A 17,905-nucleotide genomic window follows, 5' to 3' on the forward strand; every position below is an offset into this window, starting at 1 on the left:
GAAGAAAGTATGTAATTAGCAATTATCAAATGTACAATGTAACATTAAGTTAACTTCATTGTTAATGTTTGACTATCTCCTTTTATTCCAGAATTAAGATCATGCACAACATTGGCATATTATTTGTGAAAATGGGGCAATTTACTGATGCATGCTCAAGTTTTGAATTCATTATGCAAGAAAAACCAGATTTTATAACAGGTAGCCTTCGCCTTCCATTGACAACATAATTATATTACAAAATCTACAGTTAACAGCAGTTATTTTATTTATATTGATTTTTAAGGACTCCACATCATTCTCTGTTACTATGCCCTTGGTGACAAAGAGAAGATGAAAAGAAGTTTCCAATCAATGCTTGAAGTTCCTCTAAATATTGATGAAGAGAAGTACAGTGCACTGAAGGTAAATTTTGTTGTTATTGCTTAGCTTTTCTTTGTCATTTGCAGTACATACCTGTGTTATTCATCTCCTTAGCAAACTTAAAATTCTGTGCCATATATGTTTCAACTTTTGATGATTAAAGTGCTTATTGTTCTTTTAAAGGCAGGAGTTCAGCCATTAATGTTTACTAATTATATAGTGAGACCAGAAAACTGTAGTGACATGTCCACATACTTTCAAAAGGCCATGCATGTGGCAGTGCTATATCATCTGTAGAGGACGCCTCAGACTTATGCGTGTGTGTGTGTGTGTGTGTGTGTGTGTGTGTGTGTGTGTGTGTGTGTGTGTGCGCACGTGATTTTCAATGAATGTAGTCCTGTTTTCTGCACAAATTTCTACTCTGCTTGTTCCTCTGTTTATTCTCACGATGGCTGCTGGGGTTATGGAGGACATTTTACGTTGGTTGGTCGAATAGCAAGAATCATTCACATGGCATTGCACCACCAATCACAGGTGCTGGACAACCAAACTCAGATACTTCAGTCATTGGCTTCAGTTTTGTTCTAGTCAGCATGCTGCTCCTTGTTCCTTACATGGATATTGCGAAGAATGTTCCAAGTCATATGTCAGCTCACTCCTTTGCAGAATTTGTCATCTTTAACATTTCACCAAATGTTTGAACCTCTTTTAAAATACTACTGTAAGCGCACCCATGTTATTGCATCCTGGGTTGAGTTTTACCACTGTTGGAAGCAACCACATCAATCTTTGAGCATGGACAGCTGAATGCCGTGGGTTAAGTCATCATTGTCATTTTGTGTCTGACGTGCATAAAGAGCCATATACTGATCAGATGGTGAGAGATGCTGTCATTCATGTAGCTCCAGATTGTGAGGTGCGAGAGCACGCCCTCCAGTGTAAAAATCCGTTGCTCTCTGAGGTTTTAGCTATTGCACAGTTGTTCAAGGTGTTGACAACTGTGGGTAACCAAATTGAATCCTGGTGTGAGGTATCAGCAGTCCAACTCTCTTTTCCACACCAAGCTTCAGATAGTTCATAGGGGTGACATGATTGTGGTGGTCTGTACATGATCAAGGTGGCTGGCCTTGCTCCCAGCAGCAGCTGCACCAACAAAGTAAACAGGTCAGTAACCAGCAACATACACATTCCATGCTCCCATCCTGCAGTTATTGTTTAATTAACCATGAGCACCCAGACTGCCCAAAATTACCTGTCATAATTGCAACAAAAAAGGTCACATTCATTCTGTTTGCAATGCAAAAATTTAGCACAATGACCTGGTACAGATATGGACATAAACATTGTATCAGCTATTTCCGTTGTGCCAAACAAGCTTTTCAGCAGCAGGTTAAAGTGTAATTTAGAAAAATGTCAATTTTTGTTCACCTTCTATCATTTAACTTGGGTTTGAAGTTCCTTTTGACAGTCTCTAACCACTGCATCAACATGTTTCTGCTAATGTTTCACTTCCAAACCTTTTGTCAGCCAAAGCTAGGCAGAGTTGCTTAATACCATAATTTTTTGCCTGGGGCAGTGACAGTCCTGTAGCTGTTACATGCTTTGCTGAGCAAAGGGACTCAGTTTTACTGGTAACTGGCTTGTGAAACCATTTTTTACACCCTTAAGACCATGTTGCAGTCTGTGCCCTGCTGAGTGATGTACCAACCAGGATTCCACTTGGTTCTTGTGATGGACACTTCACAATACAGGTTGGGGTGGTACTGGCTAATAGATATCCAAATCACTCCTAGTGGCGTATTGCTTGGGCCTCAAAAACACTATCTCCTGCACAAACTAGGCACTCTCAGATAGAGAAGGAACCTTTGGCCATTGTATATGCTCTGAAGAAATTCCATATTTTTCTCTATGGTAGCAAATTCCAACTGGTCACCGATTACAAACGATTGGTTTCCTTATTCAGTCCTTCTGCATCTTTTCCAGATGAAGCGGCACATCACATTCAATGTTGGGCTCTTTCTGCTTTGCATTGCAATGAATAGATTCTTTTCCGTCCTACGAATCAACATGCAAATGCTGATGCTTTGTCTCGCCTGCTGGCTGGTCCAAACACAGGATTTGATCAGGAGGAATTGCTTTGTTTTCACATCAATGTCACCACACAGCAAATGGTTGGCGGTTTTCCTGCAACTAGCACATGGGTTGTAAAGGCTGTACTTCGGATACCGTTTTGCAGAAGGTCATAATATTTGTACAACATGCTTGGCTGGATTCACCACATTCTCATTTGTCTGACCCCTTCCTTAATTATTAGATATTTTGACAATGATTCTCTGTTGTGAATGGTGTTCTGCATTTAGACGTGGGTCATGCAACCCCTTGGGTAGTGTGGCTCTCAGTCTTTCATTCGGAGATTTTCCATTTATTAATGCAGATCGTTGGGGTATATCAAGCACAAAAGTGTTGGCGCTTCAAAATGCGTTTTGGTGTGGCTTGGACAGTGACTTTACCCACTTGGTTGCCTCCTGTTCAGAGCATGTGACGCACCAAGCTGTCCCTTGGGCATCATCGTCTCCTTGGCTGATGCTGTCACACCCAAGGGCTGTATACATGTGGATTTCACTGGCCCCTTTCTCAAAGCTTAATGGCTATTGGTCATTGATGCACACTCTCATTTTCAGTATGTTGTTCATTGTGTTTCCACATCCACAAGTGCCACCATTGCAGTCTTGTCTAAACTTTTTTCACTCATAGGCATGCCCATGAAATTAGTGTCAAATAATGGTCCACACTTTCTGTCTCAATAGCTTGCGGCTTTTTGTGATTCCTGTGGTATCCATCACATCCTCACCTCACTGTTCCATTCCCAGTCTAATGGTAAGGTGGAGTGCCTAGTGTGAACTTTGAAAACGCAGATGGAAAAATGTGTTACCACCTCTTCATTCGACATTGCCTCACATCAGCTTCTCTCCTTTTTCCGCTTCATGCCATTCAGCAGAAGAGCCCTGCGGAACTACTCCCCAGGTGGCAGCGAAAGATACTGCTACACCTCGTGCATCCTCTACCTTGACATCAACCCGTGCAACTGCCACGTCTCCTCCGGCCAGCTGTGGCTGTTGGGGCACATGGCTTCAGACATCGGTTTAAATGAATTAGAAATGTCATCACCAGATGCTGAGGGTGGCGTCTCTGTAACATACACAAGGAGGACTGTCTCTGTTTGAGGCACCATGATCAGCTTCACCTTTGCGTGACCAGTCGGGTGTGCCGTGATGTCGCACCACTGCCCTCGAGCCCATCCACATGGGATGTCATATGCTGCTGCTGGTAGTTCTCCAATCCCATGTGGGTGAGGACATTTGTCCTCGGTGGCTGAACCAGCATTTCCTGTATTTCTTCAGACACCATCATCAGGGATTCCGTCACTTGTTCCTGAGCAACCACTGAACCAGTATCATCAGCACCGCAAGCACTGTCGCCAGAGCTGGTGCCCGAGGTCGACACTGAAACAGTCTCGGCATTGTAAGTGTTGCTGTATGGTTTGACATAAGAAGGTGGGCACAGGCACAGAATGTGCCTGAACCTGTAGTGCCACAGACTGTATGCTGCCATTGCAGGACATCACCTTATCCAGGGCCCAGCAGATGAGGAAGACAGCATGGAGGTCTCAAGAATCTATTATCTCCCTGAGAGGGAAGAAATGCAGTGATGTGTGTGCATACTTTCAAGAAGCTGTGTGTGTGTGTGTGTGTGTGTGTGTGTGTGTGTGTGTGTGTGTGTATTTTTCAGAGGTTTTCCGTTTATTACATTATTGTTTCCTACTGAATGTTCGTTAGACACAGTGTTCAAGTTGTTAATGCTTCCGTGGAATAAAGTTGTGTTCAGTCTGTTGCTTGTCTTGTACTTATACCTAATTACAACAAAAACATGAAACGGTGACACATACAATGAAACTGAATGTCAGGGACAGTCTTACATCATTTATTTATCACCCCTTTGGCTTTCTCCGTTGCCCCCTCCCACCCCCACAGCCCTCCTTCTCCACCACCCAATTACGCATTCCGGCCACTTCTCCTCCTCTATTTTATTATTTCCAAATACTTCAGGAAGAAAGGTGACAACTCCCTGAATTGTAGGGGCATTAAGTTGTTGACAGGCACATAAACAATTCTGAAAACTTTGCTAGCTTTCAGAGGAATCCTTTCTCAAACTAGAGTGATGGTGTGAGAAATGTATTATTTAAATGCTTTTGTTTAAAACTGTTGACAAATATGTATTTGTAAAATTGATCATGGTGCCACCATTGCCTCTAATTTCTCTCTTTATGATTTAGGATGATCCAGGATCCACATTAATCTTAGAAGTTATTAAGAATGACAGTTTACATAAGATAGAACAGAAGATGAAGAACGATGCTGAGAGGAGTATCCTTACTGCAGCAAAACTAATAGCACCTGTTATTGAGGATACCTTCAGTGCTGGTTAGTTACAAATATTGGGAAAGTAATTAAGCATAAAGGTTTTAACACAATTCATTCTGCACTGATTTGTTAATTTCATTTTTCATGTATTTTTTATGAAATGGATTGTAAAATACTTATTCATGAGTACATTTAAAGCATTTTTGTAGGTTATTCTTGGTGTGTTGACACAATCAAAGCCTCAAATTATGGAGCTCTCTCATATGATCTTGAAATTAACAAGGCTGTAATGTTTCTGAAGCAGAAGGAAATTTCCCAAGCCATTGAAACCTTAAAAGGATTTGAAAAAAAAGACACCAAAGTTGCAAGTACAGCTTCAACAAATCTGGCTTTTATTTATTATCTTGTAAGTTTTTTATCCATATTTGTCTCAATAAAATCTTATTATGTATGATTTCTCAAATGTATTGGTATGTGTTACGCATACAAAAGCCAGTGATGCCTGAACAGTTTAATAGTGAAAATCAGTATGTACTAACCATCAGTAATTCTTACTTGCAAGAGAAACATTCACACACGTACATACCAACAGCTGCTAGTTTTCGAACACATATATGGCTGTCACCTGAAGTAATTTAAGAAACTCACAGAACATCTAAATCAGCAAGATAAGGCAAAAATACTCTGCAAAGAAAGCACACTAAAATGTTCCACAAATCCATAATTTGATTTCTTTAAGAAATTTCATGATTAGAAAATCCACAACTATTTAATTTGTTAAGGGTTAAACACTATATCATAAACCAACATAAACAGACAGTTAAGGTCTACTATGTTGTATGTGAGGTGGTCAGGTGGAATTCATTTGATCTTTTCACTTCTGACAGAGAGACAAGCTGCACTGATTGTCATCATAATAGAAATAATTAAAAGAAAGTAAGATGAAGGGGCTGGAGATTTCCAACAGTAGAAAGAAAGTATTCTCCTAATTATAGAAGGTGTATATCTATGCTACTTTCTGTGAAGCAGATGTTTGCTAATACAGGGTGACAGTTATTGAACTATATGAAAAAAAATGTAAATTAGTTACAAACTACAGTTTGCACATACTTTATTCAACATGTAAACATCATTACAGGTATTTGGATTTAGGTTATGACGTGTTAAACATGCCTGTCATCATTGACGAGGATGTGGCACAGACAGATAGCAAAATTCTACATGACCCACTAAAGTGTGGGAACATTGGTGCTATCAATGATCTCCTGAATGGCTGTTCTCAGCTCAGTAATGGTTTTATTGTTATCGCTGTACACTTGTCTTTAATATTGCCCCACAAAAAGAAGTCACATGTGTTCAGATCCAGAGAATGTGGCGGCCAATCGAGGCCCATGCCAGTGGCCTTTGGGTACCCCAGAGCCAGAATTTGGTCCTCAGACACTCTCCTACTTCAGTGAGGTTGAGCTCTGTCTTGCATGAACCACATCTTGTCGAAATCAGGGTCGCTTCGTATAATAGGGATGAAATAATCTTCCAAAATCTTCATGTGCCATTTGGTAGTCACTGTGCCATCAAGGAATGTTGCACCAATTATTCCCTGACTGGACATTGCACACCACACAGTCAGCCATTGAGGTTGAGGAGACTTCTCAATCGCACACATGCGTGTGGTCCAGCACATGCGCTAATTTTGCTTTTTGATGAACCCATCCATATGAAATTGGGCTTCGTTGCTAAAACGTACCATACATGCACATAATAATTCCATCATTCCCTGCAGCCAACCATGCAGTTTGAACATTCCAATGCCAACAGTTCAGAAGTTGATGATTTTATTTCACATAGTTCAACAATTGTCACCCTGTATATTATAATGGTACAAAAATTTAAATAGACAGAAGCATAGCACCTGTTTTCCATTTGTCAAAAATTATGTGCATTAAATGGCCAGAAAGTGTTCAACATAGCAGTTGTGCTTTTGAATAACATCGATCTCTCACTTTTGCCTGTTCCATTTCTCCATACCTTTTCCATGCTGCTGTCTTTATTTTTTATTCCTAGCAATGTTGTTTGTTGTGGTCTTCAGTCCTGAGACTGGTTTGATGCAGCTCTCCATGCTACTCTATCCTGTGCAAGCCTCTTCATCTCCCAGTACCTACTGCAACCTACATCCTTCTGAATCTGCTTAGTGTATTCATCTCTTGGTCTCCCTCTACGATTTTTACCCTCCATGCTGCCCTCCAAAACTAAACTGGTGATTCCCTGATGCCTCAGAACATGTCCTACCAACCGATCCCTTCTTCTAGTCAAGTTGTGCCACAAACTCCTCCCCAATTCTATTCAATACCTCCTCATTAGTTATGTGATCTACCCATCTAATCTTCAGCATTCTTCTGTAGCACCACATTTCGAAAGCTTCTATTCTCCTCTTGTCTAAACTACACTCCTGGAAATGGAAAAGAGAACACATTGTCACCGGTGTGTCAGACCCACCATACTTGCTCCGGACACTGCAACAGGGCTGTACAAGCAATGATCACACGCACGGCACAGCGGACACACCAGGAACCGCGGTGTTGGCCGTCGAATGGCGCTAGCTGCGCAGCATTTGTGCACCGCCGCCGTCAGTGTCAGCCAGTTTGCCGTGGCATACGGAGCTCCATCGCAGTCTTTAACACTGGTAGCATGCCGCGACAGCGTGGACGTGAACCGTATGTGCAGTTGACGGACTTTGAGCGAGGGCGTATAGTGGGCATGCGGGAGGCCGGGTGGACGTACCGCCGAATTGCTCAACACGTGGGGCGTGAGGTCTCCACAGTACATCGATGTTGTCGCCAGTCGTCGGCGGAAGGTGCACGTGCCCGTCGTCCTGGGACCGGACCGCAGCGACGCACGGATGCACGCCAAGACCGTAGGATCCTACGCAGTGCCGTAGGGGACCGCACCGCCACTTCCCAGCAAATTAGGGACACTGTTGCTCCTGGCGTATCGGCGAGGACCATTCGCAACCGTCTCCATGAAGCTGGGCTACGGTCCCGCACACCGTTAGGCCGTCTTCCGCTCACGCCCCAACATCGTGCAGCCCGCCTCCAGTGGTGTCGCGACAGGCGTGAATGGAGGGACGAATGGAGACGTGTCGTCTGCCTTGGTACTGCTCGCTTCTGCCTTGGTGCCAATGATGGTCAAATGCGTGTTTGGCGCCGTGCAGGTGAGCGCCACAATCAGGACTGCATACGACCGAGGCACACAGGGCCAACACCCGGCATCATGGTGTGGGGAGCGATCTCCTGCACTGGCCGTACACCACTGGTGATCGTCGAGGGGACACTGAATAGTGCACGGCACATCCAAACCGTCATCGAACCCATCGTTCTACCATTCCTAGACCGGCAAGGGAACTTGCTGTTCCAACAGGACAATGCACGTCCGCATGTATCCCGTGCCACCCAACGTGCTCTAGAAGGTGTAAGTCAACTACCCTGGCCAGCAAGATCTCCGGATCTGTCCCCCATTGAGCATGTTTGGGACTGGATGAAGCGTCGTCTCACGCGGTCTGCACGTCCAGCACGAACGCTGGTCCAACTGAGGCGCCAGGTGGAAATGGCATGGCAAGCCGTTCCACAGGACTACATCCAGCATCTCTACGATCGTCTCCATGGGAGAATAGCAGCCTGCATTGCTGCGAAAGGTGGATATACACTGTACTAGTGACGACATTGTGCATGCTCTGTTGCATGTGTCTATGTGCCTGTGGTTCTGTCAGTGTGATCATGTGATGTATCTGACCCCAGGAATGTGTCAATAAAGTTTCCCCTTCCTGGGACAATGAATTCACGGTGTTCTTATTTCAATTTCCAGGAGTGTATTTATCGTTCATGTTTCACTTCCATACATGGCTACACTCCATACAAATACTTTCAGAAACGACTTCCTGACACTTAAATCAATACTCGATGTTAACAAATTTCTCTTCTTCAGAAACGCTTTCCTTGCCATTGCCAGCCTACATTTTATATCCTCTCTACTTCGACCATCATCAGTTATTTTGCTCCCCAAATAGCAAAACTCCTTTACTACTTTAAGTGTCTCATTTCCTAATCTAATTCCCTCAGCATCACCCGACTTAATTCGACTACATTCCATTATCCTCGTTTTGCTTTTGTTGATGTTCATCTTATATCCTCCTTTCAAGACACTGTCCATTCTGTTCAACTGCTCTTCCAAGTCCTTTGCTGTCTCTGACAGAATTACAATGTCATCGGTGAACCTCAAAGTTTTTATTTCTTCTCCATGGGCTTTAATACCTATTCCGAACTTTTCTTTTGTTTCCTTTACTGCTTGCTCAATATACACATTGAATAATATCGGGGATAGGCTACAACCCTGTCTCACTCCCTTCCAACCACTGCTTCCCTTTCATGTCCCTCGACTCTTATAACTGCCATCTGGTTTCTGTACAAATTGTAAATAGCCTGAAACTTCCTGGCAGATTAAAACTGTGTGCCCGACCGAGACTCGGATTCGGGTAGCTCAGTTGGTAGAGCACTTGCCCGCGAAAGGCAAAGGTCCCGAGTTCGAGTCTCGGTCAGGCACACAGTTTTAATCTGCCAGGAAGTTTCATATCAGCGCACACTCCGCTGCAGAGTGAAAATCTCATTCTGTAAATAGCCTTTCACTCCCTGTATTTTATGCCTGCCACCTTCAGAATTTGAAAGAGAGTATTCCAGTCAACATTGTCAAAAGCTTTCTCTAAGTCTACAAATGCTAGAAATGTAGGTTTGCCTTTCCTTAATCTTTCTTCTAGCAAGTGTCCTGAAAGGAGGGTATAAGATGAACATCAACAATAGCAATAGAACCACTAATTCAGCTCTTTACACATGTACTGAATCTGTCACAGTTGTTTAATAGGGAATTGTGTCACTTTTAGTTCTTGTGTGTTTTGATATTATGGGCTTATGAGTCATAAATTTTCTTGTTGCATTGACTTTTTCTTTTTGCTCTTGTTTTCTCACTTACTCTTCTTTATTTCTAAAAAACCAATTTTTAATTAACATATTTATCCTCTATGAAGTTTCGATTGTGCCTTGCACTACTAGTCATTTTTGGCATTAGAGTACCTCCCACTCTCTCCTATTTCTCTCTTCTCTTTTGTTGATCACTCACACATGTAGACAATGGGAATCTTTTTGTTGGATCTGGAATTTCTCCTGAGTCAAAACAGGTTGCTTAGTAAAGTCAGTTAGACAATGCTTATGAGAGAGAGCTGCCACACTATGAAGCAGACTCCATTGAGAGGCCTCTACTGAACTGAGAAGTGAAAGGTGGAATAATGATATAGGAAAAGTATTAGTGTAACAAATGTTTTATATTGGACAAGAGAAGAGAGTAAATTAAGTTTGGGAAGGTTAGAAGAGTGAGGAAAATTTTGGTTTCACTATTTGCTGGCTTTCCCTGATATGAAAAGCTGTATTCAACACACAAGTATACCAGTGTATGGGTAGTTCTGTGTCATTGAGATTTCTGTTGTATTTTATGAGCTGCCTGGCAGATGTACATGCTAGAGAAGACATTTATTTGGTCTCAGTAAGAAAGGATGAGTTGTAGTGCTAAAGTGACCATACAGAGGCACATTGGAGATGTCATAGAACACAGAAATTAAGAGACTACTATAAATGAGCATTGACAAAATAGAAATGTGAAGTATAGTTGATAAAACAGTAAACACAGCTGTGGCACACATTATCCTAAAGAACTCCTGTGTGTAGGAATTTGAAGCTATGTTACATAGCGTCTTACCCTTATAAAGTACCTGTTCTTTGCTGCATCATATTCTTTCTCAAATACTGCCTTCACTTGATACACTAATTTCAAGTCTCACTAAATGTACAAACAATCCTACTACTGTGTGGCACACTGTACCTCATAGTTTGTATCTTAAAGTTGTTAGCCTCACTTTACATTCAGAACCCCATGAGACAAGAGGTATTAACTGACCAGACTTTCTTAACATCTATGACCACTTCAGTCTCACAAAGATCTGCAGTTCATTCTTTGGATTCATTAAATGCAGGAAGAGTATCAGTTGGACAACAGCTACAATAAAAATATAAAACACTGATGGTAATTAATAGAATGCTCGAAATGGCATTATTATCTTTCAGTTAACTGAACCCTGTACCAAAGTAGCAACTTTAATCAACTTCTTTCCACTATTACAAATGTTATCCCAGCACTGTAAATGTATACAAATCACATCATGCTCTCTTTTGTCTGTTAGCAAAAGCTCTGCTATTCAGGTCTTCTTCTACATCCTTCCCAATGTTAGAATGCCTCAGTATTTGCCACTCAACCACATTCATCTAATACGGATGGAATGACTGTGTATTATCTCTGTCCTCTTGACACCACTGAACACACTGCCACTTTCCATCGCTTGTCCAATTTTCTCTCTCCTTCATCAATCCTAGCCTCACCACCCCTCAACCCTTCTTGAAAATCACCCGTTTTCCATTCCCTACTATAAGACTACACAGTTGGCTGCCCCAGATTTGTTAATAGCACTCTTCTAGGATTGACATATATCTTCCTCTACAAAACTTTGAAGACACCATCTTGGCCCACACCCTGGCCCTTCTCTTGTTTATGTTCTCAGAACCATGGATTTGTTCGCAGTAATGGTAAATTTCGTACCCAACTTCCTGATATTATATTAGAGCTCCCATCACTCACTAAGCTCAGGCTGCTAATGACCTTGCAGTTTAGCTCCAAAAACCCCCTCTATTAATCAGTCAATAACAAAGCTCAGTTTAGCTTTAGCCCAGCTTGTCTGTGAATCCTTTGGAGGAGCCTTCACAACAGGGGATTATTGTATTGTTGCACTGACACAATATCAGAAGTAACACCAACCAAGTTTTATTCTGCTTCTACATGAAGAGATCCCCAATAACACTGAATGAAGTACAGAGCAGTACAAAGTCTCATAACTATAGAACAAATCAATATACAGTCACATAGGCAAGCAAACAATAAAGACATAAACATAAGTTTGGCCAAGGGCTCGGTGCACCCAGCTTATATTTGGCTGATGTCCACATGGCACAGTGCTTGCTGTAGAGTCTGTCCAGTTTGTGAGGGGATCTCTGTAGGCAGCTGTGGAGGCGGTTGTATTACACACTATTTGATTTGGCACACTCACACTATAAGGTTACAACACTCATTCCACTTTGGCCAAAAGTGTTCACAATGCAGATGTCCTTATCTTCATTGGTAGGTGATAACTGCTGGAGCTGATGTCATATTGTTACAGGAGAACATGGTCTGAACTGCTGTGTGCAGACATGGCTTCCACTTCCCCACAAGAGGCCTTAAGGGAGCACTGGTGATGTGGAGCTGTATCCAAATCCATGTCCAGGAAGGCTCTTGGCAATGGAGGCAGCAGAGAAGGCGGCAAAGACAATGGCGACAGAGGCTGTAGAGATGGAGGTGGTCCATCGTAGAGTACTCTGCCCATTGGCAGGGGCACCTAAAGTGAAGATGGCACTTGTGCCACAGGAGATGTGGGCTACACCACATGGGCTGATGCAGAGTCCAAAGGTGGCTATGGCAGTGGAGAGCTCTCTGATACATGGCCGGTCACGCATGGTTGGTCATGCATGGACAGAGTGGGCTGTAATGTCATGACACCAAACCAGCAGAGAAGTTCATTATGAATATGCGGTGACCTCAGCAGCAATGGACTGCTGCCGGTATCCACTTAGTGTACTGGCCAAACCCACAAGCCCAGAAGATGGATCCTGGATGGAATCGCTGTGAGGTGGTGGGCATTGGCCAGAGCAGATGAAGCAGCTTATTGGACTGGCAACAATGAAGCAGCTATGGTTGCTAACTGGAGTGAACTTGTATGAACTCTAGAACCTATTGAGGGCTTCCTCAGGAGAAGATTGAATGATGTATTTTTCATCTGGGTTTTGAATCTATCTACCATCTGCTCCACTTCTTCATGGATTGGGGATGAAAGGGAAGAGCTGTAATGTGCTGGATGCCATTCTTTGTACAAAAATCTTCAAACTCTTAAGACAGAAACTGCGGGTCATTGTCTATCACAAGTGTATACAGCAGTACTTCTATGGAAAAAATCTTTGAAAAATCTGTGAGTGTAGCTGCTGTGGATGTGGATGAGCAACGAATTAGATAAGGAAATTTTGAGAAAGCATCAACTACTACAAGTCAAAAGGAGTGTAGGAATATACCTGCAGAATCAGCATGAATACATTCCCAGGGGCGCTGTTGGGTGGACCACAGGGAAAGAGAGGCTCGTGGTGCCACATGATGGGTGACACACTGTGGACAGGCTGTCAATGCATGTGATCAATTTCAATACCGGACCAAAACACACGGCAGAAGGCCAGCAATTTTGGGTGAGAAACACTGCAGTGGTCCAGGTGGAGAAGACATGGACAGGATCACAACCCTGGATGCTGGCACTTCAGTAGTCAACATTAACACACCACCAATAACTGAGAGTCAGTGGCAGAGAGAGCATAATAATTATGCAAAGCATCTGATGCTCGGCCCAGTGTTTATCTGGCCAGCTGTGGTGGGTAAATTCAACAACCTGACGTAAGACAGATTGGTCACGACAGCCACTGACATCCAGAAACTGATAATAAGGAAACCAGCCATTGTGTTTAGAGTTTCAATGTCTAAATGAAAGCACAATACTGATCAAATGCTGGATCAGGGCCCATCAGCAACAGATGATGAGAATCCGCATTAGCTTGTGCTGTGGGTTGGAAATGAATCTCATAGTTATAGCATGACAAAAACAGAGCCCAGTGTTGCAGGCAATTTTGTCTGGTAAAGATGCTGAAGGACTGAAAAGAGAAACCTGAAGTTTATGATCAGTAATAAAATGAAACTTAGAACTATATAAGAGTGAAATTTTTGGAGTGTGTACACAGCAGGAAGGTCTTCTATTTCTATTTGCAACGAGCACTGTTGTGTTTGATTCAGAGTTTTTGGAAGGATGCGAGATAGGGTGTTCGGAAATGTCCATATATTTTTGTGTGAGAATGGCCCCAAGGCCATACTGATGGCGTCTGTGGCCGAAACAAGATGTTGGTCTAGATGGAAAGTACCCAAGCAAGGTGCTGAGTGTAATTTTGACCTTGACAGAGTAAAAGCATGTTCGCAGGCAGATGACAGTAAGTAGGAACATCTTTATCTAAGATGGCTGGACTGGGCCAGTGTGACTGTACACGGAAGAAATTTATGGTTGCACACAATCTTTCTGAGAAAGCCTTGCAACTCTTTGACATCGGTAGAACACTGCAAAGCTTTAATGGCATTGACATGCTGGTGTAAGGGCTTGCCACCAGCAAGCAAGACTTCAAAAACAAGATAGACAATAGGTGGCTGAAAAAATTGTAATTCGTCCAAGTTGCATTTCAAATTGGTGGCCTTTAGCACTGTGAACAGGGTACCAAAGTTCCACAGATTTTCATCTGTTGAGGAACCTGAGACCACAATATCATCTGCAGAGGCCGTGAGTTGCTCCAAAAATCATTGGAAAGTAGCAGGGGCAGTAGCCACACTGAATGGCAGGTGCAGGTATTGATATAACCTGAAGAGGGTATTCCCTACTAGGACAAGTTCAGAGTCATCATCCAGAGGCAGCTGTAAGTAGGCTTCTCCTAAGTCTATTTTGGAAAAATAATGGCCCCCAAAAGCTGTGCCAAGAGTTCATCTGCACAGGGTAAGGGATAGGTATCAATAATAGACTGTGAATTTGTAGACACTATAAAATCACCACAGAGATGAAGGTTACCGTTAGGTTTTTTCAACAATTACCAGCAGAGTAGACCATTCACTAGAGGAGACGAGTGTGACAACACCCAAAGATGTAAATTGATCAAGTTCCAGTTTGACATCTTCTCAGAAAACTATTGGGTCTGGGTGGACACTAAAAAAAAAAAAAAAAAAATAAAAAAAAATAAAAATAAAAAAAAATAAAAAAAATAAAAAAAATGGAGGAGTGGTGTCAGTTTCATTGTGATATGGGCTTTGATATCTGTAGTTCACCCTAAACCTTCCAAACAGGGAGGAATACTCTGAACTGCGCCTGTCCAATTGTTGGTATGGAACTTGATCTGATACCAAATGCATTTCATCAGAAATAGAGAACCCAAAAATTTTGAAGGTCTCAAATAAGCTTTCAGTGTTGGCATCATTCACTACCAGAAAGATCAAAGGCCAAACAACTGTTTTGCACTGTGGGGAATATTTTTTGTTTGTTGTAATTCACCAACTAATGAGATACAAGGTACAATGCTGATGATCCAAGCTCCACACAGATTTTAGAATTTAATGCAGTCACTGCTGCACCTGTTTCCACTTGCATTTTTAACATCTTGCCCATCACATGTACGTCAATGTAGAGTTTGTTCGGGCTACCACCACTTGGGAAACACTACTCACATCCATTTTCAGGTTTGGTGAAAGAGGTCGAATCTTCCATGTAGATGCAATATGTCTCTTTTCTTACAACGGTTGCATATCACCCAACACTTTGGGAACATAGCGTGCTCATGTTGAACAAAACTGCGTGGGTAAGACAGAAGAGCATGCAGCTGCTGTTGTGATGCTGACTGCTGCTGATGCTGCTTAGCACAGAGGCAGTAGTTGTGTGGCTGCAATGTCTCCTTTACCACATGAACTAACTGACAGCAGCAGAGGAGGAGAGGAAGCAATGGTGGCTACTTCGCACCATGTTTCTGTCTGATTTCCTGCTGCCTAGATACTGCAAAAGATGCAGAAATGTTCAGAACATCTGTGAGAGAGGGACTTTCACATTGTAAAGAATGTTCATGAACTTCCCTAAGCAGCATATAGCATCACAAACCACTGAATCAGCATATGAGTTCCCATGGGCCTCAGTAACAAACTGCCAATGACAGCTGAGCCCATGAAGTTCTGCTGCCCAAACTCTGTATGACTGTTGTGACCACTTTTGACAATGGTAAAACTCAATGTGAGCAGCAATAACATGACGAGTAAGTTTGCAATGATAATTAGAGAGAAATTGACATATTTTATCAAAAGAGAGACTATCAGGTTCATGAAGAGGAGCTAGCTCGCACAAAAGATGAGAAATCCATGACAAAAATATATCCTTACATATATTGGGGTTGGCAACTCTAAAAGCTTGAAAAGGTTGCTGAAGGCATTTTTCATAAGCGTTCCAATCTTCCACGGAATCATTGTATGGAGTATGGAATATTGAGATGACAGCTAATGTGTTGTTTACTGGTGATGGAACTCCATTGTACGATTGCAGTGTAGTGTCTTCTGTTCTCTTAGCTGACTGCATGGTCTCACATTCTGATGTTATGTGTACACTGTAAAAACCCTGGTGAATACCCTGGTGCAGGGGTTTGTCAATCAGGGAAAGATCTCGAGTATTCTGTCACAGCTGCAAGGACACTGCCATTACAGTACCTGTACATAAACAGCATGTCTGCGTATTCTGCATGGTAAGTGTATGCAGCATGTTGGTATTCACAGATACAGTGGACTTGCTCAATTTAATAACACTCAGGCACGACACACACACAGCTTCACAACTGATTATTGATCCAACCCATTATTGAACACTGGGTACTCTTGCAGCTGTTGCTTTGGTGTGACATCACAGTGCTGCCATCTGTTGGAGAACCCCCACACCTCTTGTAGAATGGATTTATCTGTCCCACTATTATTCTGTTCACCACATTGCCTACACGGCAGTGATATACACACTTGTCTTCATACTCATTGTGTCCGCAGCTCATGGTCGTGTGGTAGCGTTCTCGCTTCCCACGCCCGGGTTCCCGGGTTCGATTTCTGGCAGGGTCAGGGATTTTCTCTGCCTCATGATGACTGGGTGTTGTGTGCTGTCCTTAGGTTAGTTAAGTTTAAGTAGTTCTAAGTTCTAGGGGACTGATGACCATAGCTGTTAAGTCCCATAGTGCTCAGAGCCATACTCATTGATGGATGTGCATAGTCGTCAACCTGTTCCAGACCTGAAAAGATCAAAAATTGAACACAGAACTCTTCATACAACTCTTTTGGTTTATTTTCACACGTAGAAGCACCTCACAAATTGACGTTCTTCCTGAACACACACACACACACACACACACACACACACACACAATCTTTGGTTGGAATATGAATTTGACTTATTTCAGGTTGAGTAATAAGTATTATTAAGTTTTAAAATATCTCCTTTCCACATTGTTGCAGTTCAGTATGAATATTGCTTCTATGTAACACCTACCTCTTTTACAGCAAGGTGATGTTGAACTGGCTGAGAAATGTGCCGAAAAAGCTCGTGAAGCTGACAGCTATAATTCTGCTGCTTTTGTAAATCTTGGCAATTGCAGCTTGTCCAAAGGAGATGCAGATACTGCAAAGGAGCTCTACATATGTGCTCTTGAAAATGATGCATCATGTGTGGAAGCTCTTTACAATCTTGGTTAGTATAACTGCATAAATTCTTAAATTATAAGTGGACAAAGAAAGTTTCCAGATTTAGTGTTCATTTAGTAATGAGGAAAAACCAGGAAGGCTTGTCTTCTTCCACCTCTTCATACTGATTGTTGGTACATATTTAATCTTTTGCCCCTGTAAACACTGTCTTCCAAATAAAGATTTTCTGACCAAGAAACCCTTCAAGTTCTCCACATTCTGCTGAAGTTTCTCTTACCAGTGACACACCTGTTAATCAGTTACTTCTTCTGTTATACTTGTGGAGCCAGTGAAGCAAAATTAAATTTACATCCTCAAAACACATGAGTACCTCCAGTACACCATCAGTGATCATGAGTTTCTTTTGTTGGCAGCTTCAGAGATATATTAGTAGGAAAGTAACCTTTACAGTAGACTGTTCCACCTTGAATGCCTACCTGCATGCACCTGAGTGCCCACAGGGTGGGTGAACAGCTAACATGCAGGCCATCAGGCAGCCAGACCATAGCTTAAGTGATTGTCCTACCCTGGCCAAGCATTCACAAGTGCCAGGTGCGCTTACCGTATTTACTCGAATGTAAGCCACACCTGAAAAATGAGACTTGAAATCAAGG

The 17,905-nt window shown here is 42.5% G+C and overlaps 1 protein-coding gene across 2 annotated transcripts in view; it reads left to right on the forward strand.

Annotated features, from left to right (window-relative positions):
* LOC124600441 (intraflagellar transport protein 88 homolog) overlaps positions 1–17,905 on the forward strand; it is a 99,200-nt gene that overhangs the window by 42,437 nt on the left and 38,858 nt on the right. For both annotated transcript variants that reach the window (XM_047136161.1, XM_047136162.1), the window contains exons 7-11: positions 92–201; positions 287–405; positions 4,697–4,844; positions 4,994–5,190; positions 17,112–17,298. In XM_047136161.1, coding sequence (XP_046992117.1) covers positions 92–201; positions 287–405; positions 4,697–4,844; positions 4,994–5,190; positions 17,112–17,298 — 761 coding nt within the window. The remainder of the gene's footprint in view (positions 1–91; positions 202–286; positions 406–4,696; positions 4,845–4,993; positions 5,191–17,111; positions 17,299–17,905) is intronic.

This window comes from Schistocerca americana, chromosome 1 (genome assembly GCF_021461395.2).
Source record: "Schistocerca americana isolate TAMUIC-IGC-003095 chromosome 1, iqSchAmer2.1, whole genome shotgun sequence".
NCBI classification, from domain to species: Eukaryota; Metazoa; Arthropoda; class Insecta; order Orthoptera; family Acrididae; genus Schistocerca; species Schistocerca americana.